This window comes from Natrix helvetica (genome assembly GCF_964273705.1).
Source record: "Natrix helvetica genome assembly, chromosome: 3".
NCBI lineage: Eukaryota > Metazoa > Chordata > Lepidosauria > Squamata > Natricidae > Natrix > Natrix helvetica.
The window spans coordinates 98,893,618-98,915,603 of record NC_138549.1 but is presented as its reverse complement, the minus strand read 5'-3'; the positions used below and the strand labels follow the sequence as shown (position 1 = coordinate 98,915,603).

Here is a 21,986-nt window from a genome sequence, read left to right as displayed (position 1 = left end):
TCCAACAGGGTGTTTTTCCCCTGACAACTTGGTAGCAGAGGATGGTTTTGATGATACAAGCTGAGATGGCTACAATTTATGGCTGTATTTTCTCTTCGCGCTATCTTAAGATAACCGACTAAGCCTAATTAGCAATGTCGGAGAAAAAGAAAAAAGAAGAAAAATGGAAAGAGCTTTTTCTGACAAGGAGACTCCCTCAGACACAGAGAAGCAAGATCAAAATGTGCTTCAGGAACAACAAATTCCTTCAGGTGCCGAGCCAGAAATGGGGGAAGGAGTTACAGAAGGCAAGATCTACGGACTGAGGTCAGTAAATGTCCCTCATTATCAAGATACAATTAATGAACGGCAAAAGTCTAAACGGCAACTGCCGGCAGAGGAAAAATCCTCCCACGCAGAAAGCAAAGTTTATGAAATTCCCCCAGATGGTGAGCAAGAAATGCAAAGCTATCTTGATCGATTAGAACGTTTTGAAAAATATGCTAGGGAGGCGAGAGCGTGTTTTGAAGAGATAAGGCGAAGTAGGAGAAGCTCCCCCACTCCCAAAATGTCTGAGGACGCCATCTTGTCTTCAAGACAACAGCCTAAGACACACCCCACAGAGTTCACTGGTCAATTAGAACAAAGAGACATATACACGTCACCGAGGTCACGTGGTCCCTTTGAGTCAATTGAACTTCCGGCCATGTATAGAGGGCTGCAGCCAAGAAGTGAAGCTGCACTGCCATCTGCTGGCGGAGAAAAATCATTACAGCAAAAGATGATGAGGTTTAAAGAATTAGCTATGAGTCCTTTAGAAGCCCAAACTTTGCCATCAAAGGTTAAGTCTTCAACACCCCCTGGCGGTGCGGAATTCTCCCTAGATGAAAAAAGGCAAAGCCAAAGGCGAATTCGAGGAAGCCAATTTGATGTTGCCACGCAAAGGCCAATGATGCAACCCCAGCATCCCCTGGTTCAACAACCAGCTTTGCAACCAGAGCAACAAATTGTTCCTCAGCAGGTATTCACAGTCACCCCCTTGACTGGTGAGTCCAAATTAAAGGAGTCAGGAGAGAATTATAAAGCCTGGGTCAGTGAAATTGCGCTCTTGCTTCGAAGAGAAGGCACATATTCCATGGTTTTTAATCCTCCCCGTCAACCCTGGACACCTGCAATAAGAGACCTCGAAAACAGAGCAATCACGACTTTACTCATGTCAATGGAAATTGAGATCCAAGGTATCTTTCCACCTGATGCAACTGCCCAAGAAATATGGGCTATTTTGGAAGATTGCTACAGGCCCGTTTCAATTGAATCCTCATGTTTGCTCATGTCCGAGTTCCATGGTTCGAAGTTGAAACCTGGTGAACGAATTGGTGGACATTTGACCAAACTGAAAAGAATGAGAAGTGAATTGAGACAAAATGGCCATGTAATCGATGATATCCAAATGATTAGCATCATCATTAACTCATTGAATTATGAATGGAAAGATGCTGTTGCAAAGATTAACTACGTGCCTATTGCTCAACGCACAGTTAACCACGTTTGCAGACTTTTAGTGGAAGACGAAGCTATCAGGTTAGCTACCCCACATCTGCACCGGCCTCCAGCATCAAAGGCTCCAGCCAGACGTCCCTTCCGAGGAAGAGGCTACGCTCCAAGGATGCCAAAATGCTACACTTGCAACCGTGTGGGACATGACACCCGGGATTGTCCCCAACGAGTTCCAGCTCCCGTCACGTACCAGCCCAGAGGAACAGATTCCAGAGGCAGAGGTAGAGGCGGAAGACAAGGTCGTCGTGGTCCAAGGCATGATCCACAAGCTCCGCTTGCAACACTGGCCATAACCAACGTTGCACAACCTGATCCAAAGTTCGACAGACGTCTTTTGTGGACTTTAGATAGTGGAGCAGCTGTGCACGTTACCCACAGAAGGGAACTTTTCACAGAGATGGGTGAACCAGAGCCCGAGTATCGAGAACTGTATTCCTTCACCAACCACACTTGCAAGGTTATGGGAAAAGGAACTGTTTACATTGAAGAGCTCGATACACACATCCCTGATGTTTATTACATACCTTCAGCAACCAGTAATTTGCTTAGTCAAAGTCACTTGTCTAGAGATTTAAAGTTCCAGGTTCACCACCTCGAAAAAGCAAGTTACTTAGTTAAAGATGGTGATATTGTTGCTGAAACTATGCTGATTGGTGGTGTTTATTACTTAAAGCCAAAGCCTAAAGGGCAAGCACAGGCAAGTATGCAAACTCCAAAAAGGCACAACGCAGACCCAGAGAGAGTTGTCCCAGAGAGAGAAAGTGTTACTGTGCCAAAGGCTCCTAAAGCCAACAAACAAAGAAAACAGAAACAGATTGCTCAAAGCAAGCCTGAGGGTCCTCATGAAACTGTTAATGTTGAGAATTCACTAACTGGTAAACCTTTGCATTCCAGGTGTATTCACAAGTGGCACAGAAGATTGGGGCATGCCAGTTTCCGTGTTCTTAGAAAGATGCCGGAGTTCGCAAAAGGTTTGGATCTAAAGGGGTGTAAGGTGTTTTTTGGATTGTGCGGTTTGCAAAAAGGCTAAATCCAAGGCGGCTGCAATTCCCAAACACGCTACACGCCGGTCAACACGCATTTTTGATTTGGTACACACTGACATAGTGGGTCCTTTCCCACCAACACTTGGTGGCAGAAAGTATTTTTTAACAATTGTAGATAATCATTCTAGATATGGATTTGTATATCCTATGAGAGAGAAATCTGAGACCTTTCAGATCTTTAAAGACTTTGCAGCGTTTGTTTCTACACAATACCAAGTTCGCATCGCCAGAATCCAGAGTGACCGTGGTGCAGAATTCATGTCTCAGCGTTTCCAGGACTGGATGCGTAAGAATGGAATTCTTCATCAGACATCTGCTCCATATACACCGGCTCATAACGGAGTCGTAGAAAGAAGACAAGGGGTTCTACAAACCATGATGCGTTGTCTTCTAGAAGATGCCAATCTCAGTAACGCATACTGGGGTGAAGCAATCAAATATGCAAATTACATTGTCAACCGTACTTGGAGCAGTGTAATCAATCAAACTCCTTTCTACATGCTGTATGGCTACAAGCCTGATCTCAAGAACCTCCACATTTTTGGTTCATATGCTATGGTGAACACTCCCTTAAGTCAAAGGAGAAAGGGAGGTACAGTAGCAAAGAGACTGAGATTTATGGGTATTGATGATAATTCAAAATGGTACAAATTCATTGATACTAAACATGTGATTGTCATTTCACAATCTGCTAATTTTGAGGAAGATATTGACTGGTCCAGGATTCATTCCAATGATCCTGAAGTTTATTTTCCTAGAGATGGTGTTCCAGATGCCACGCAGCCTGATGACAATTCGCAGGCAGATATTCCTTCTACCAGTTCTTCACAACCTGATGTTCCGTCTTCGCAACCCGCGGATGCTGATGCTAGCGACGAACGTGAGGACGAGGATGATGATGATGAAGAAGAAGACTGGACTGATGTTCCTAGACGCTCCAAGAGGGCCACAAAAGGAATCCCTCCACAACGTTATTCATGGCAACTGACAAAATCACCATTACCTTTGATTTGCAACGTTACTCTTCCTCCAGAGACATTCACACAAATCAAACAGCTTCCTGATTCAGAACAAGACAAGTGGTATGATGCAATGCAGGATGAAATGGACAGTTTAAAGAAACTTAATGTATTCACACCTGCAAAACCTCCAGCAAACAAGAAAGTCATTGGCACCCGATGGGTCTACAGAATCAAGAAGAAACCGAATGGTGAGTCTTTATACAAAGCCAGACTGGTAGCTCAGGGTTTCGCTCAACGTTATCCTGAAGACTACACAAACACTTACTCACCAACAGTCAGAACTGAAAGTGTAAAAATTGCTTTAACCACTGCAACTATTCTTGGTTTAGAAGTTTTCCAATTTGATGTGGACACGGCTTATCTACATGCAGACCTAGATGAAGAGATCTACGTGAGAAGCCCTCCAGGATTCCGAAAGCAAGAAGGGGATACCTGGTTCCTGAACAAAAGTCTTTATGGTCTGAAACAGTCAGGTTTAATGTGGTATTTATGTCTTACTGACAAACTAAATTCAATGGGCTTTATTAAGTCCGAAACTGATGAATGCGTGTTCACAAAAAGATCTAACAATACATATGAGATAATTCTTGTTTATGTTGATGATATTGTTTATATTGGTCCAAATAAGAAAATGAGTGAGATTTTTGCTAAAAGTTTGCAGAGATACTTCACACTAAAATCTTTAGGACACATTAGCACTTATTTAGGTGTTCAAATTGAAAAGACACAGAAGGGGTTTAGTCTTTCACAAGAGGAGAAAATTGACCACATTCTACATCATTGCAACATGAAAGATGCTAGCACAACAAAGACACCCATGCAAACAGATTTTCACAACTTAACACATGAACCAAGTCCTGAGTTCGAGGATCAAACACTCTATCGTTCAGTCATTGGTTCACTATTATACATTAGTAGTTGGACCAGACCTGACATCGCACTTAGTGTTAATCTTTTATCACGACACGTAGGTAAGGCAACACAATTTCATTGGTCATGCATTAAGAAGTTGTTGAAATACCTGAAACACACTAAACACATGAAGTTATTGCTAGAACCAACACACACTGATCAACCAAAGTTGATTTGTTTTGTTGATTCCGACTGGGCGAGCGACAAGAAGTCACGCAAAAGCACTTCTGGTTACATGATGTTCCTAAATGGTTGTCCTGTTTACTGGCAAGTGAGAAAACAGAGTTTTGTTTCATGTTCATCTACTGAAGCTGAATATGCTTGTGTTTCAGATGCTTGTAATTCTCTAACGTGGTTTGATGCTTTGATCACAGATATCTGGACACGTCCGATTCGACCAATCACCGTGATGGAAGATAATGTATCTGTTGTTTATATTTCTGAGTCACATTTTACAGGTTCTAGGTCCAGACACATTGACATTCGTTATCAAAACACAAAGCAATTAGTTAAGCAAGGTTTTGTTAAATTGCAATATGTTTCTACACATGATCAGATCGCAGACATGCTTAACAAACCACTCGCCGCAAATCAACACGAATATCTGCGAAAGAAGATGTGCCTTAATTGATGATTTGATGACGTCAGCCCAGACTAGCAAAAGAAGGGGTGTCACGATGTTAAAAAGTTTGCTAAGCCTGAACTGCCTAAACTGACATTCAAGAGTTAAACTAAGAAAGCTTTATTGCGCAGGTCATAAAACAAAAAAAGGTTCTTATCTGAAAGTGATTTATTGCGCACGCGTTACACATTCCAAATTCCTCTCTTCTTTGTTCGGCAGCCAACTTTGGCAAACGTAGCTTTCATTATCAAAATGTAACCAATTAGTTATTTTCTGTTTCATTTACTTTTATTATTTTATTATTAAAGTTTGTTTATTAATTAGAATACTTTTAAAGACTTATTTTTCTCAATATCTCAAAAGATATGCGGAAGGGAATCAGCCACGGTCCATTGATCTCCAACAGGGTGTTTTTCCCCTGACACTCCGGCTCTCTCCCTCTCGCGTTCTTTGCGTTCCTCTCCGGCTCTCTCCAGCTCTCTCCCTCTCGCACTCGAGCTCTTTCCAATTTTCCAATTTTCTGGACACCAGACCACCCTGGGGACCCATTTTGGGTCACGATGAAAAGCCAGGGTGGTCACTCACTGGATTCGGTCCTCAAAGATGACACAGGGGACCGACAGCACCCCTGCTCTCCCAAACGAGCCCCGCAAACATACGGAGCTCACGGGCAAACCGCCATTGCTCCAGGAAGCTCCTCCTCCTCTAAAACATCCTTGACATCCTTATCTACACAGAGACCATGGACGACCACGTACCCCTGGTCCGCCAAGTACTGGAGAAACTTCTGGCAGCCAACCTGTACGTCAAAGTATCAAAATGCAAATTCTACCGTGCACGGTTAGACTACCTGGGTTACCGAGTGTCAAATGAGGGAATAGAGATGGACCCAGCAAAAGTCCTAAGCTGGCATCCCCCTCGCACCTGCAGACAGCTACAAAGCTTCCTAAGATTCGCGAACTTCTACAGGCAATTCATCCCCTCCTTTGCGATGATTCCCAAACCCCTGACAGACCTCCTGAAGACAGGGAGCCCAGGAACGAAACCTCATCCGGGACAACCCCTACCATGGGACCTAACCTGCCAAGAGACGTTCGAGACCCTGAAAGAAATGTGTGCAAAGGAGCCAGTGCTGAAGCATCCTGACCCTGAGCATCCTTTCGTGATCCAGGCAGACTCCAGCGATGTTGCAGTGGGAGCAGTGCTACTCCAAAGAAACAATCAAGGAAACTTACAACCCTGTGCCTACACCTCCCGCAAGCTCACAGACACAGAGAGATGATGGGCCACATGGGAAAAGGAGGCTTTCACGGTGAGATGGGCAATGCTAACCTGGAGACACCTATTGGAAGGGATCCAGAAACCGTTCGAAGTCTGGACTGACCACAAAAATCTGGAGGCACTTAGGACCCCACGGAAACTATCACCCAAACAAGTCCGATTGGCTCAATACTTCAACCATTTTGATTTTGTCTTAAAGCACATTCCAGGTGGGAGGAACTTTCTAGCCGACACCCTCGCCTGCATGCCTCAGTACAAATGCGAACGGGAGCATGTAGTGGATGCCATTATTCTGCCTACCCAAACCACTGCCCAAGTGACCACCAGATGGCAACGCCGTGACCGGCAAGACCAACTTGCAAATGACCTAACCACGAGACTCAAAACTGAAGTGCTAGCAGACCCCTGGTTCCAAACCAACCAACACATCTTGACAAAGAGAGATGACCTTGCATGGAAGGGGACAAAACTCTATGTTCCAGAATCCCTACGTACCCTAGTTCTCCAGAGGAGTCATGATGCCAAACCAGCAGGCCACTTTGGGTTCCTAAAGACTTTACACTTAGCCCGGAGGCAATTCTGGTGGCCTGGCATGAAGAAAGATGTAGATAGTTATGTGAAAAGTTGTACCATTTGTGCCACAATGAAGAGACGACCAGGAAAACCCCCTGGACTACTGCAAACAGTAGCAGAGCCAACAAGGCCATGGGAGGAGATCGCAATGGACTTTATAGTAGAGTTGCCAAAAAGTGGGGGAAACACAGTGATTTGGACTGTAATAGACCTGTTCTCCAAAAAGGCACACCATACCCTGTAGCGGACTACCCTCGGCTCACAAGCTGGCTAAACTGTTCGTGAAGCATATCTACCGACTGCATGGAGTACCTTGAAGAATTGTCTCTGACAGAGGGGTCCAGTTCAAGGCTAAGTTCTGGAGGGAGTTTCTGCAGTCCATTGGATCATCTCAGAGTCTTAGTTCAGCTTTTCATCCGAGCACCATTGGGGCAGCAGAGAGACTGAACGCCATGGTAGAGCAGTACCTGAGGTGTTACGTGAACTATCAGCAGTCCAATTGGGCAGACCTTTTATCTTTTGCTGAGGTCGCATAAATAATATTGTCCACAGTAGCACATGACTCATGCCATTCAAAATAGTGAGCGGTATGAACTTCGTCCCAATGCCTGAGTATCCAGGGGATCCCCCCTCATCAGTCAGCTTGGCAGACTGGATGTCGATGCTGAAAGCGACCTGGGAAAATGTCAAAAAGCTAAAGTGGCACAAACCTATAAGAAACAGGCAGACAGACACCAGGCTCCGCAACAGCCATTCAGGGTGAGAGAGAAGATTTACCTCTCCACAAAATATTTCAGATTAAAACTGCCTAGCAAGAAACTGGGGTCAAAGTTTATGGGACCATTCCCCATAGTAAAGATCATCAACCCAGTCACAGTTCAATTGAAACTGCCTCGATTGTTGGGGAAGATACACCCAGCATTCCATAGCAGCCTCTTAAAACCCGTGATTGGATCCACTCTTAGACCACTACCCCGGGAGCCCCAGGCCCTATGGTCATAGGGGGCCAAACCCATTATGAAGTTCAGTGTATCCTTGATTCTAGGTGGCACAAGAGACAACTCCAATACTTAATCAAATGGAAGGGCTACCCCTTGTCAGAGGCATCTTGAGTGAAAAGTAGAAATATCCAGGCTGATCGACTTATAGCAAAATTCCATGCAGAAAATCCAAGCAAGCCTGGGGGAGGGACACATTCCTAAATTATACACCTGTACTCAAATTGCTTTGTTTTATACAGGTCACTTTCAGGAAGTGAGGGGAGCCAAATGTCAACGTCTAAGGCGTTTCCATGATTACTATCAACTTGAGGGGGGGGGGGAATGCCATGCATACTTTTGGCCAGAGTAAAAGTCTCATATTTCTGTAGTGGGATGTGAATGCACATGTCCAGAACCCTTCCATAACGTCCTGTTGGAGAATGTGATTGATGACCTCAGCCATAGGGGAGGGGGCACAGGGGTAAAGGTCAGATGCCATTAAGTGTGATTTAGTTTCAGCTACACAGAAGTCCGTGCCAAGATGTTAGTCCTAATAAATGAATGGGGTTTTTTTTTAACCTTGTCTCGGTGCTCGTAAATTAATTAGGAAACTTCACAAATTTCTAAACATGTTGTCTGGTTTCACACAACATACTTAACCTGCATCCATTTTCTGAATTCACAATATGCTACACCATAGACTAACCCTAACCCCAACCTAGCCATGTTAGTCTATGGTTTAGCATGTGATGAATCCAGAAAATGGATTAATTTAGGTTAAATATGTTGTATGAAACATATGTTAAGGTACAGAAGACCTAAACAATGTTAACACTAGTCAGAATTGATCCTGCTGTTCAAATGCATTCGATAGGCATTTCTCTGCCTTAGTGGTGCATGTTATGTGAACCGAGCTAATTTCATTAAGTTATCAAGTTATTTGGGGTTCCTGTCATAGAATGGATATTTGAATAGTGTCACCAAATTGATATGATATTCACTGTCGTATATTTCAATAAGGAAAGGAAGATCCCTAAATGACATCTTATTTATAAAATATTTATTTATTAGATTTATAAACCACCCATCTAACTATCCAGTGACTCTTCAATCATTATGATGGAACTGTGGTCAGAGTAAACCTCTATATTCATAATGGCTGGTTCAGTCCTATTAGCTCAATTCACTGCATTGGAATAATTGTTTCAATGGGTTTCACAACTCCCTAGAAATAATCTAGTCATAGTAAATGGAGAGTGCAGGAAACAAAGCATTCAGATTAAGAAAAGAAAATAGACATTATCTCTTCGTCCCAGCCCAGGGTATTTTGAGACACATGCATTACTATGCCAAGGTCAGAATGACCGCTAACTAAGTCCAGCTCTGCAAATAGTAAGAATCAAGTGGATAACACTCAGAAAAGGAACTTTTATTTCATGTAGCCATTAATACATAACGTTCCCTTCAGCTCTTTATTTCCATTTGGCTGTCTTCTTTCAAACTCTTCTTTTTCTAAGAGGTATAATTCCAGTTGTTAAAAGCTTGCAAGCTATTCCATATTCTCCTCTAAGGTCATGTCCCTTACAAAGATCTCTAGAAGCAAGGAAGTGTGTTTTCCTCTTTGTTAGGAAGAAAGAAAGAGATGACAAAAACACAAACAATGCCTCCTGAACATTTTTTGACCCCAATCTTTTAACTCTCTTTGGGAAAGCAAGGCAATTGCCTGACTATTAATCTATGATGAATTTTAAAATAAGGCTAAATAATACAGAAAGATAATATAGAAAGGTGGAAGGCAAGCATACAAAGAATGAAAGATTGGCTGAAAAACTGCTTAGGCTTTATAATACAAGCATAATAGAAATAAAAAGGTAACACTCCATTTCATAAGGCATAACTGCCAAACAATTAAACTACTGCAATGGTGTTTATCAATTAGGCTGTGAGGAAAAGATCTTTGTGAAGAGGAGTTACACTTAATAGCCAATGTAAATCTGAATGAATATACCATTTAGGGCTGTTGTAGTAGCTTCCTTTTACTAGTGGGAATAAGAGGTCATACTGAGCTAAGTCCAGAGAAGCATAGCTCTGGCTATGCAAGTATGGAGATCTTTATCTCATTTTGTTATATTGTCTGCAGCGGTTGCTTAGGAAAATCCACTGGGCTATTAAGTGAGAGGAACAGGGATATGAAGATTAATAAATATAGATCCCAATTGAAGTCGAAGGTGGAGTTTAGCTTCAGGGGGCAAATTTGCTGCTCAGATTTGTACTTCAGTTAATGTTCAGTGTCTTTATTCAACCCCAGAAGGTAATTGTGAAATTTATTTTCTAGGGAGTTGCAAATTTACCCATTGAGGCTGACTTGTTGCAATTCACTATGATTAATTAAGAAACTACCAGAGACTAAACTACAGCCTATACCTCTATCATAACATGGAGGCAGAAGGCAGTTCTCCCACATTAAGTATAGCACGAACCAAGTAAATGGATAATATTATCGCAGAGGTGCATTTATATAATGGAGGGATGATGAAAGAAAAAGACATACTATAATGGTATCTCCTTCGATTTCTCAACTAGAATATAAATCATATATTAGCTGGAACTACGTACATTTGACACTACTCCCATTTTTGTATTATTTTTAAGAAAAGATGACAACCTACTTAATGTTAACAGTAAAGATTCTGGATTTTTTTTAAAAAAAATGGTAACACTTGACAATTGTACTGATTACTACACACATTACAAGATACATAAGAAGCTTTGTTTCAGATATTTACAATTAGTCACGTCTTTAAAATCCACCCCAGGAAAGGTTTGGGAGTATGGCCTGCATGGAGGACACTGTATATATACATCCTTACCCTTTGGGTATCATATGTAAAAAGTAGTCTAGATTTCTAAACATACACATGTTGATCTATCTACAGTAAATGCAAGTCATATAACATCCAATTGTATTATTTAGTCTTCCTATGACAATCATCACATTACAAACAATTTTAATACTGTAGTGTTATAGCATTTATATTCAGAACTCTATTGTGTTAAATATCTATGGAGATTCCCAGTCATCCAAGTCATGGTTATCCCACGGGTGCTTTTTCAAAAGGCAACTGGGCTTTCTTTGTTTTTCTTGAAGATGTATTGTGTTGACTGATTGAAGATACAGTTGGAGATCCAATGCAAAAATTGTTAGGGATCATCTCTAATTATTTCAAGGGAGTAAGTCCCACTGAAATCATATAATGCTATTTATTCCTGGATGACCAAAGATTACATTATAAAAGTCATGAATCATTAGAATAAATATCCCAGGATAAATTTTTAAAAAAACCATTCTACGAATATGATCAGAGCATTATTTCATCATGTCATTCTCTTATTTCCTAATTAATTTGATTTGTGATCCTATCTTAGAAAATAATTTTATTCTGAAATATTAAGAATTATTAAAAAAGGAACATCACTAATGAAAGGGAAACAGACCATTCCATATCACACTCTATCTAAATTCTCCTTTTCCTTGTTACAGAGATAGACCCTAAACTAAAACTAAAGCCAAAGCCAAAACTAAGACTAAAAGTAGGTAGCCAGAAGCTTTCCCCAAGAGTCATGAAAACAGATTTGATGACCTATTCACTGGATTGGCCTGCCTAGATGATTTCCATCTCTGAGGCATGGAATCTGAAATAAGGCTACTTTAAAATAGAACAGTTTTATTTTTCAGCAGAAAACAGACTGCTTAGGTATGTTAAGCCTTTGGAAAGCTAATATAATTTCAGTTCACTAACCTTTAAATGTTGGCTTCATATCCTGAGTCTGCTTTTGGGGATGATCAATAATTCAGTCTCATCATGTTCTTATTTACAGCCGCTGCAGCAGCTGATATGGCCTATCATCATATCAGACCTCCAATCGGCTATTCAATTCCCAAGCCTATATCCTCTTTGTTAATGAGTGGCTGGAATGCATGTCCTGAGGTAAGTAGGTTCCCTCTATGTCTTCTCAAGCAACATTGCCCATAGTTTCTCTCTGGAGTAGAAATGGTAGATCAACGAGCCTATTGCTTGTATTTCAGCATGGACCAATACTCTCCATCAGTGATGGCAAACCTTTTTTGGCTCGCGTGGCACAAGTGGGGGGACCGCAGGGGGGAATGTGTGGGTGTGCAGCACCCATAATGCAATGCGCGACACCCAGTGCGCATGTGCACACTACAGGCGCTCCCCCCCATTTTTACATGCTTTTTTCGCCCTCCCCAGGCTCCAGAGGCTTTATGGGAGCCTGGGGAGGGCGAAAACAGCCTCCCCCGCCCCCCCGGATGCCCTCCAGAGGCGTCAGGGAACCCTCCGGACAGTCCCTGAAGCCTTCGTAGTGCTCAAAATGATCCTCTGAGCAAACCGGAAGTGACTTACGGTTTACTCAGAGGGTCGTTTTGAGCGCTCTGGAGGCTTCAGGGACCATCTGGAGGCTTCCCTGATGCCTTCGGAGCGCTCAAAACGACACTTCGAGCAAACCGGAAGTCGCTTCCAGTTTGCTCAGAGGGGCTTTTTAAGCGCTCCAAAGGCTTCAGGGACTGTCCGGAGGCTTCCCTGAAGCTTCCGGAGGGTGTCCTGGGGGGCGGGGGAGGCTGTTTTCGCCCTCCCCAGGCTCCTATAAAGCCTCTGGAGCCTGGGGAGGGCGAAAAATGGCTTTAAAAAGGGTGAACTCAGCTGGCCAGCGCGCGCATGCACACTGGCCAGCTGACAGGGCAGCGCCTCACGTGCCCTGACAAATGGCTCCGCGTGCCACCTGCTCTACATGTACATCCTATTTGCTCAGATGCAGGCAGCAGTATTTTGTGATATATTCTTTAGATCAGGGGTGTCAAACTCAATTTCATTGAGGGCCACATCAGGGCTGTGTTTGACCTTGGGAGGTTGGTGGGGCATGATCCGGGAGGGCATGGCCAGTTTGACATCTCGTGTCAGGGGCGCCTATGGTGGCCCGAGTGCTCTGCTAGCAAAAATGGGCTCCTGAGCTCCATTTTTGATTGCGAAAACCTCCTGCAACCCTCTGCCAGGAAAAATGGAGTCTGGAAGTGCTGCCCATGGCCCTTGCAAAGTTTTCAGCTGCAACAGCCTCCTGCAACCCTCTGCCAGTGAAAACAGAGCTTGGGAGTGTTAGATAGGCACAAACCACGAGTGGAGACCGTGAGGCAATTAACTGTCTTTATTGAGACACAAACAGCTGTCACAGCAATACAGGAGAGAAGCACGGCTGGGCTTGTCTGACAGCTATTTATATGGAGCTGTCAGACAAGCCAGCCTATCTGCACAATAGATTTTGCCCGCGCTCAGCCAGGTCACGTCTTATCCAATCAGACGCGACCTGGCTGTTGCTATCGCAGACGCCGGCTGCCGGAGGGAAACCCCTGACATCATCTGCCAGGATACAACACCCCTTCCCCCCCAGTGAGTGCGCATGTGTGTACGTCGCACAAGCGTACTCACGTAGATAGGCTGGGCGTCGCCAGACCTGCCCAGAACGCCTCAGAACTACAGGAGACGCCGGAGGAGAAGGAGGTGCCCGTGGAAGCTTCTCCCGCAAGGGAGTGGAGCTCCGGGCGCCATCTTGGGGGCCTACCGCAGGCGGGCTTGTGGAGGAAAACGTCAGGGTAGGCCTGGCCTGAACTGGGGAAGGCCAACGGAATACCGGGAGGAGGTTGCCAAATGGGCGGAACATCCTCAACAATGGACGGCCGGGAGGCGGCGTCCTCAACTGGTGTGGCCCAGGGCAGCTGGGATGGGACAATTGGCCCCAGTGGAAGGGCACCGGGGAGTGATGCGGCAATGGGCGCTGGCGGAGAAACGACGTCGGTCGACCCTGCAGGGTTGTCGTTGACACTGGACAACTGGCGGCGCCTCAGTTGATCCAGGTGGCGCCGCCATTCGGTCCCATCAGGCAGCTGGACCCTGTAAGAACAGGGGCCGGTTATGGAGGTGACGGTGGCAGGCATCCACCTGGCAGCCCCCGAAAACGCCTGCGCCCATACCAGCTCCCCCACTAAGAAGTTCCGGGAAGGGGGGCCCAGGTTGCCAGGCTGTTCCTTGGAATAGAGCGGGTGCAGCCTATCCAAGGTGGTCCGTAGCCGCCGGCCCATCAGCAGCTCGGCTGGAGACCTTCCGGACAGGGGGCAAGGAGTGGCATGCTGTACCAACAGGTAAGCAGCCACCCTTGATGGCCAGTCCGCCCCCTCCATCCTGCCCAACGCCTCCTTGGCCGAGCGAACCGCCCGTTCCGCCCGGCCATTGCTAGCAGGATGGTACGGGGCGACTGGGGCATGGCGGATGCCCTGGGAGGCCAGGAACAGCTGGAACGCGGTGGACGCGAATTGAGGCCCGTTGTCGGAGACGATGAGGTCTGGCAGGCCGTGGGTGGCGAACAGCCTAGTCAGCTCTCCGACCGTGGCCTCGGCTCTGGTGGACCTCATAAGAATGAGTTCCACCCAGCGCGAATAGGCGTCCACCACAACCATGAAGACCTGGCCTCTGAACGGGCCCGCAAAATCTACATGTAGGCGGGACCAAGGGCCTCGGGGCAGTTCCCATTCCCGCAGTGCAGCAGCCAGTGGCGCCGGCCGGGAATTCTGGCAGGAGGAGCAGCCGGCCACCCAAGCCGCTATCTCGTCGTCTATGCGGGGCCACCACACATAGCTGCGCGCCAGGCCTTTCATGCGCACTATGCCAGGGTGGCCCTCATGTAGACGAGACAGCACCTGGTGACGCAGGCTGGGCGGAATGACCACCCTGTCACCCCACAGGAGGCACCCACTGTGGAGTGACAGCTCCAGCTGCCTGGCCTTGAAGGGGCAAAGGTGCTCTGGCACCGGCCCCTCAGGCCAGCCCCTCTGAACCCAAAGCATGACCTGTGACAGGTCAGGGTCAGCCCTAGATTTTGCGGCCACATCTCCGGACGAGAGTGGCAAAGCCAAATCAGCTATGGCCAAAACCGACAGGCAGGGTACTGTCGGAGGGTCGGAAACAGGGAGAGAGCAGCGGCTTAAGGCATCGGCGTGCCCTATGTGCTTGCCTGGTCGGTAGAGCAGAGTGTAGCTGTAGGCAGCCAAGAACTCTGTCCACCTGGTCATGCGAGGGGAAAGGATGGGGGGGGTCGGCCTGTTTCCCGCCAAAAGCCCAAGGAGTGGCTTATGGTCGGTTAACAGAGTGAAATGCTGCCCATACAGGTAATCGTGGAACCTTTTAATCCCTGACACTGCAGCCAGAGCCTCCTTGTCAATCTGGCTGTAATTGCGTTCAGCAGAAGTCAGTGTCCGGGAATAAAAGGCAATGGGGGCCTCCAAGCCATTGGGCAGCACATGACTCAGGACCGCCCCCAAACCCACAGGGGAGGCGTCACAGGCAAGAGTCAAAGGCAGCTTGTCCATATACTGAACGAGGACTGCCTCTGACGTCAGCATCTCTTTGACAGCCGCGAATGCATGCGCTTCGCAGCTGCCCCAGCGCCAGGCTGCCGATCGGTCGAGCAACCGATGCAGCGGCTCGGCTAGTGACGCCTTATGCGGGAGGAACGGCGCATAGAAGTTTAGCAAGCCAGGGAACGCCTGCAGCTCCATTTTGGAGGCAGGCGTGGGGGCGTTCCTAATGGCTGCTACCTTAGAAGGGGTGGGGTGAATTCCCTGGGCATCAATGGTGAAGCCCAGGAAATCCACTCGCGGCACAGCAAACGAGCATTTGCTGCGCTTTAATTTTAAACCCGTGCCCCTGAAACGTTCGAGGACCTTCTCAAGTATTTCGATGAGGCTTGATCGGCTGCTAGCGGCGATCAGAACGTCATCAAAATATGGAACCACGCCAGGGAGCCCATGGAGCAATCGCTCCATGAGGCTCTGGAAGATCCCCGGGGCAACGGAAATGCCGAATTGCAAGCGGCGGCAACGGAAGGCTCCACGGTGGGTGACAATGGTCTGCGCAGCCGCCGCCTCGTCATCCACCGGGAGCTGCTGGTAGGCCTGCGCCATATCCAGTTTCGCAAAGATGCAGCCTTGTCCTAAAGAGTGGAGCAGGTGCTGCACTACCGGAACTGGATAGGGGTTCGCCTGGAGGGCAAGGTTGATGGTGGATTTAAAGTCTGCGCAGAGGCGAATAGAGCCGTCCGCCTTAACTGGGATCACTAGAGGGGTCTCCCACCTGGAGTAATCCACCGGCTCTAGGACCCCCTGCGCGATGAGCTTGTCTAGCTCTGCATCAACCTTGGCCCTCAAGGCGAAAGGCACCCTACGGGTTTTCAGCCTAATGGGGGCAACCTGGGGATCGAGATTGAGGGAGATAGGTGTTCCCTTATATGCCCCCAGCTGCCCATCAAACACGTCGGCATATAACCCAAGTGCAGGGAACCAATCCAGGCCCAGGAGGGCTGGCAATGGTTTCTCAACCACTAATAGAGGTAGGCATCCCGCAAAGTCCCCATACTCCACCCGCACCAGGTAACAACCCAGGGTGGGAATTAGAGTCCCCTGGTAATCCCGGAGGGTTGCGTCTGGGAGGAGAGTTGAGTCTTAGAGATGCCTGGGCAGAGGCGAGAGAACTCTGCCCACGAAAGGAGTGACCGGGACGACCCCGAGTCCACTTCCATGGTGCAGGGGGAGCCCTCAATTAGGAGCGACGCTTTGATGCGCTCCGCACCTGCACCGGTGTGGAAGGCCGACTCTGAAGGGCTGGCGTGCTGGTCAGTGTCAGTGGCGTAGCAGCCGCCTCGCGATGTCTGCTGCTGGCGACCCAGCTGTGCTGCTGGCTTCGGAGCGGCGGCTGTTGCTGGTGACGCGTCGTCCGGGCGCTGTGTCAGTGGCAAAGGCGCTCTGCAGACCTGGGCCAGATGCCCTTTTTTAAGGCAACGACGGCACACGGCAGCCTTAAAGGGGCAACCCGAACGGTCATGGTTTCCGCCGCAGCCCAGGCAGGCGGCAGGGGCTTCCCAGGCTCGCTGAGGGGCACGCCGTCTGGCTGACTGGCCGATGCGGGCCACTGCTCCCTCCTCTGGGTAGCCAGCCGGTAGAGGGACCAGCTCGTCCACTAAGCAAGTGCGGCCCGGCAGAGGGGGAAGATGGAACATCTCCGCCATCGATTCGTCCGATAGTTCCGCCGCCTTAGCTTGCTCGATGGCCCCCGTAAGAGTAATGTCCGCCTGGGAGAGTAGTCGCCGGCGAAGGCGCAGGTCCTTCACTCCGCACACAAACTGTTCCGTCAGGTTGTGGTCAAGGTCTGAAAATTCACACTGCATAGCCGCTGTGCAGAGTGACTGGAGGAATTGGCTTATTGATTCCTCCGGCTTTTGGACACAGCGCCTGAAGGCTTAGTGCCTCGCGACCCAGGACAGCGTTGGGGCATAGTGATGTTGCAGGCGCCCAGTCAGGGTGACCCAGTCAAGCGAGTGGACCTGTCGCGGAGCCGCGAGAGCTCGGGCAGTGCCGAACATTGGAGGGCCGCAGCAGCTTAGGAAGAAGCTGCACTTCTCATCGTCGGGGACGTTGCGCTTGCCATTGGCGATGAGGTAGCACTCGAAGTGCTCTAAGAACGCTTCCCACGATTCTCTGGCGCAGCCGAAGGGAGCGAATGGAGGCATTGCCGACATGGTCTTCCTCACAGAGATGCTGGAATACGGCCAAAAGAGAAAAAAAATTGCCTGGTCTGGTTGTGCCGAGTGTGGAAACGTGTGGTGGGTCAGCGGCCGCTGGATCCCATCCTCGTCGCCAGTGTTAGATAGGCACAAACCACGAGTGGAGACCGTGAGGCAATTAACTGTCTTTATTGAGACACAAACAGCTGTCACAGCAATACAGGAGAGAAGCACGGCTGGGCTTGTCTGACAGCTATTTATATGGAGCTGTCAGACAAGCCAGCCTATCTGCACAATAGATTTTGCCCGCGCTCAGCCAGGTCGCGTCTTATCCAATCAGACGCGACCTGGCTGTTGCTATCGCAGACGCCGGCTGCCGGAGGGAAACCCCTGACGTCATCTGCCAGGATACAACAGGGAGGCCCACCCATGGCCCTCGCAAGCTCCATTTTTGGCTGTGGCAGCCTCCTGCAACCCTCTGCCAGCAAAAATGGAGCTCAGGAGGGCCACACTCAGCCTTGCCGACCTCCATTTTCACTGGCAGAGGCACCGCGAGCTGGTTCTTTGCTGTTTCCAGGGTGGCCCCGTGAGCCAAATCTAAGCACCCCATAGGCCAGATCTGCCCCCCCAGGCCTTGAATGTGACACCCCTGCTCTAGATCCTAAATTAAAACAGTATAAGCATGTTAGGAGTTAAACTGGGTTTGGTGGTTCTTGTGACATAATACCCAAAATAAGTCAAGTTGGCATCCTTTGCTAGTAACCTTCTCTATGTTATTAAAATAGTTATTTAAACTATTTTGTGGAGGTCTCAATTGATCAAAGTCATGATCGGTGGTAGAAGTAAATGTCTATTGGTCTGCCTGGTGATGATCATGGTGTAAGGAAGTTTAGAAATTGAAATGTAAAAGAAGTGTATTGAAAGAACATGTGCTAATGAATGAAATAATAAATAATATGAAAATCAATGCAAAATAACAGAGTTAGAAGGGACTTGGAGATTTTCTAATCTCAAGCAGGCAACCCAGAGGTGGCATTCAGCCAGTTTAGACCAGTTCATCCGAACCGGTAGCAGAAATCATGGGTGGGCATGCCCATCTACTCTAGCTCTATGCTGTCCCATTTGGGCACGTTTTTGAGGCCGGGCGCATGCACGGAAGGCCTGCGCATGAGCAAAGTGCATATGCAGAAGGCCGGGTACATGCGCAGAAGTGGCACATGCACCTGCAAAGCGAGCAGGCACATGCGCAGTGAACCGGGTATAACAAAATGTGAAACCCACCACTGTGGAGACCATATACCATTTCAGACACATGATTGTCCAATCTCTTCTTTAAAATCTCCAGTGACAGAACACCCACAACTTCTGAAGGCAAGTTGTTCTGAAATGAACATGAAATGTCTCCTTGTTTCTTGGTTGGCTCTTTCCTTGATTAGTTCCCATTCATTGCTTCTTGTTCTGCCTTCAGCTGCTTTGAGGAATAGATTGACCCCCTCTTCTTTGTGGCAGCCCCATAATTATTCGAACATTACTACCATGCCTAGTTCTTTTCATTAAACTAGAGATTCCTAATTCCTGCAGCCATTCTTCATATGTTTTAGCCTCCAGTTCCTTCGTTATCTTTCTAGCTCTTCTCTGCATTCTTTGATGGTGACCAAAACTGGATACAAAATTCCCAGTGTGGTCTTATCAAGGCATTATAAAGTGGTACTAAATTACAAATGTGGGAATGGTACAAAATGATACAAAAATGGGAATGATAGAAAGATATTGTAGAATGTTGGAGAGAGAGAGAAGAAAATGCCGCAAATGCCAGTTAGGATGAAAAGAACCAGAGAAATTTACAGAGCAATTTTAATAGAAATAAAATATTATTTTCAAACTAGGAGAAAATGAATAAGGCTCCTTCGACAGAATGGATTAAAAATAAAAGTTGCAAACTGTTTTGAGGTGAAACTGCCACGGGGGAATGGGAGACTGGAAAGAGAATTGCAAATGTTCGCATGGGAATGAGAGAGATTGTCAAATAACGCAACTGAAATAAATTCTATACCGAAAATGTCTAAGAAAAAAAAATATGGAAATAAAATCATAAATGTTGTCAGACTATTGAAAAATTCTAAGGCTTGAAGGTATACAGTCCATAAGTTGAGAAATGTTAAAAATGTGTATATGGATTCCTTGTGCAATTGCTGTGCATCTTGCTTAATTTGTGTGTGAAGACTGAATCTGCACCTGATAATTGGAAGAACGTTGTTACTCTTCCCTACATCAAGAGAAATGTAGGAAATGCACTGGAATACTTAGAAAGTGCATCTGGTACCACAAGGAGTGATGGAGTCAAGCATGGATTATAGATGCTGAATGAATATGAATAGAATGCAGAAGTGAGTGACGAGTAAAAAAAAAAGAAGCATCTGGAGTGGTTCCATCACGCAGAGAGAGTGAATAAGGTTTGAATAGCAAAACAAATATAGGATGGAAGAACAAATGTGTTGAGAGGCTGAGAGAGGGAGAAAATAATGGTCGGTGGGATAGAATGAATGCGTTCCTTCAAAAATCAAGGTGAGAAATTTAAACAAAAGGAAATGTATAAAGTGGTTATTAGATGCAGTGGAAGCAAGGATTGTTAGCAAGGAGAAGAGCTAAGAAGAATAGTGAATAGTGTTAATGCAGTGACAATTTCCTGATAGTCTCTCATCTATGTACTAAATGAATCTGCCCGCTTACTTCTTTTGAGCTCAGCCTTTGTGTTAACCATATTGTATGATGTGAAAGCTATAATCTGCAGCAGAAGATTTTTCGAAAGTTTGATTGAAGTTGGAGAGCCAGCTTGGTGTAATGGCTAAGACAGTATTGACGCAAAAATTTGAAAAATGCCTAACCTCAGACTGCTGGCATGTCTTTCCCCCACCCCTTCATTCCCTCCCCCCCCCCAACAAAAGAGAAACAATTTTCTCTCTCTAGGCCACCCTGAAGAATGGCAATCAACAGCAGATTGACCCTCAAATTTATTCATGGTGCCACAGCTGCCATTCAAAAAGGCTGACCCTCCCTATTCTCTAAGGAACACAAGCCTTGGGGAGCGGCACAATTGCTGCACACCCCTTACTTTCAGGCACTGTCCTCTCTCTGTTGACAGGCCCTGCAACCTACCTACGACTGCTCCGACTCCCACAAGCTCTTCATTCAAGAATCCGTTTCAGAGAATGCTGCTTGAATGGCCTCTGCAGCTTCGTGAAAACATTTCCCTGTTCTCATGCAAATTTTGGAGGCTAAGGAGGCCGCACAAGAGCATGGACCTCTTGTGCAACTTCTGAAGCTTCTCAGCCACAGAAGAGCCCATCCCATTCTCACATGGCCTCCACAGCAGTGGTGAAATTCCATTTATTTTTACTACCGGTTCTATGGGCGTGGCATGGTGGGTGTGGCAAGGGAAGGATACTGCAAAATATCCATTCCTACCCCACTCCAGGGGAAGGATACTGCAAAATCTCCACTCCCTCCTCACACCTGGGGGAAGGATATTGCAAAATCCCCATTCCCACCTCACTCTGGGACCAGTTAGAAGTGGTATTTGCCGGCTCTCTGAACTACTCAAAATTTACGCTACCGGTTCTCGAGAATCTGTCAGAACCTGCTGGCAGGTTCTGACAGGTTCTGCTCCACAGTCACCCCTGCTCCACAGTCTCCAAAAATTGAGTGAGAATAGCGCATGCGTTCAAAAATAGTTGTTGTTGGGTGTTAGTAAATATTGGTGTGTCACCCAAAATGGCATGGTGTGTCACCTTTGACACATGTGTCATAGCTTCCCAAACTGCACAGTTTGGCAGTTTGAATCTCACTGGCTCAGGGTTGACTCAGCCTTCCATCCTTCCGAGGTCAGTAAAATGAGGACCCAGATTGTTGGGGGCAATATGCTGACTCTGTAAACCGCTTAGAGAGGGCTGTAAAGCACTATGAAGCGGTATATAAGTCTTAAGTGCTATTGCTATTAAGGCATGAGGAGAGAAAACTGAGGACTGTGTTCTAGTCCTGCCCTAGGCATAAAGCCAGCTGGGTGACTTCTGTCCTAGGAAGGAGGCAATGGCGAAACACTTCTGAAAAACCTTCCCAATGTAACTTCACAGGCTTGTCCAGGCAGTCTCTGAGAATCGGAAACAATTAAATGGAAAAAAAAATACATATGCTGATAGGTTAATTGGTGTTTTTTTCCTATATAAAATAGAAGATCCTGCTACTTCACTGGCCTGTAATAGCCTCGGGCTGCCAGCCAACCTCACTCTGAATAACATGGTGTGAAGAAAAAGCTTTTAGGAATTAAAAACTGAGAATGATACCGTAGTTCTTCATTTCCTTTAAGACATTAATAAAGGAATATATAACATGT

At 46.7% G+C, this 21,986-nt stretch overlaps 1 protein-coding gene across 1 annotated transcript in view; it reads left to right on the top strand.

The window, feature by feature from the left end:
* The window catches only part of LOC309389177 (serine/threonine-protein kinase TNNI3K), a 239,013-nt gene that overhangs the window by 161,825 nt on the left and 55,202 nt on the right, over positions 1-21,986 (top strand). Inside the window, exon 21 of the mRNA XM_081947217.1 lies at positions 11,852-11,961. Within this exon, the coding sequence (XP_081803343.1) occupies positions 11,852-11,961 (110 nt within the window). The remainder of the gene's footprint in view (positions 1-11,851; positions 11,962-21,986) is intronic.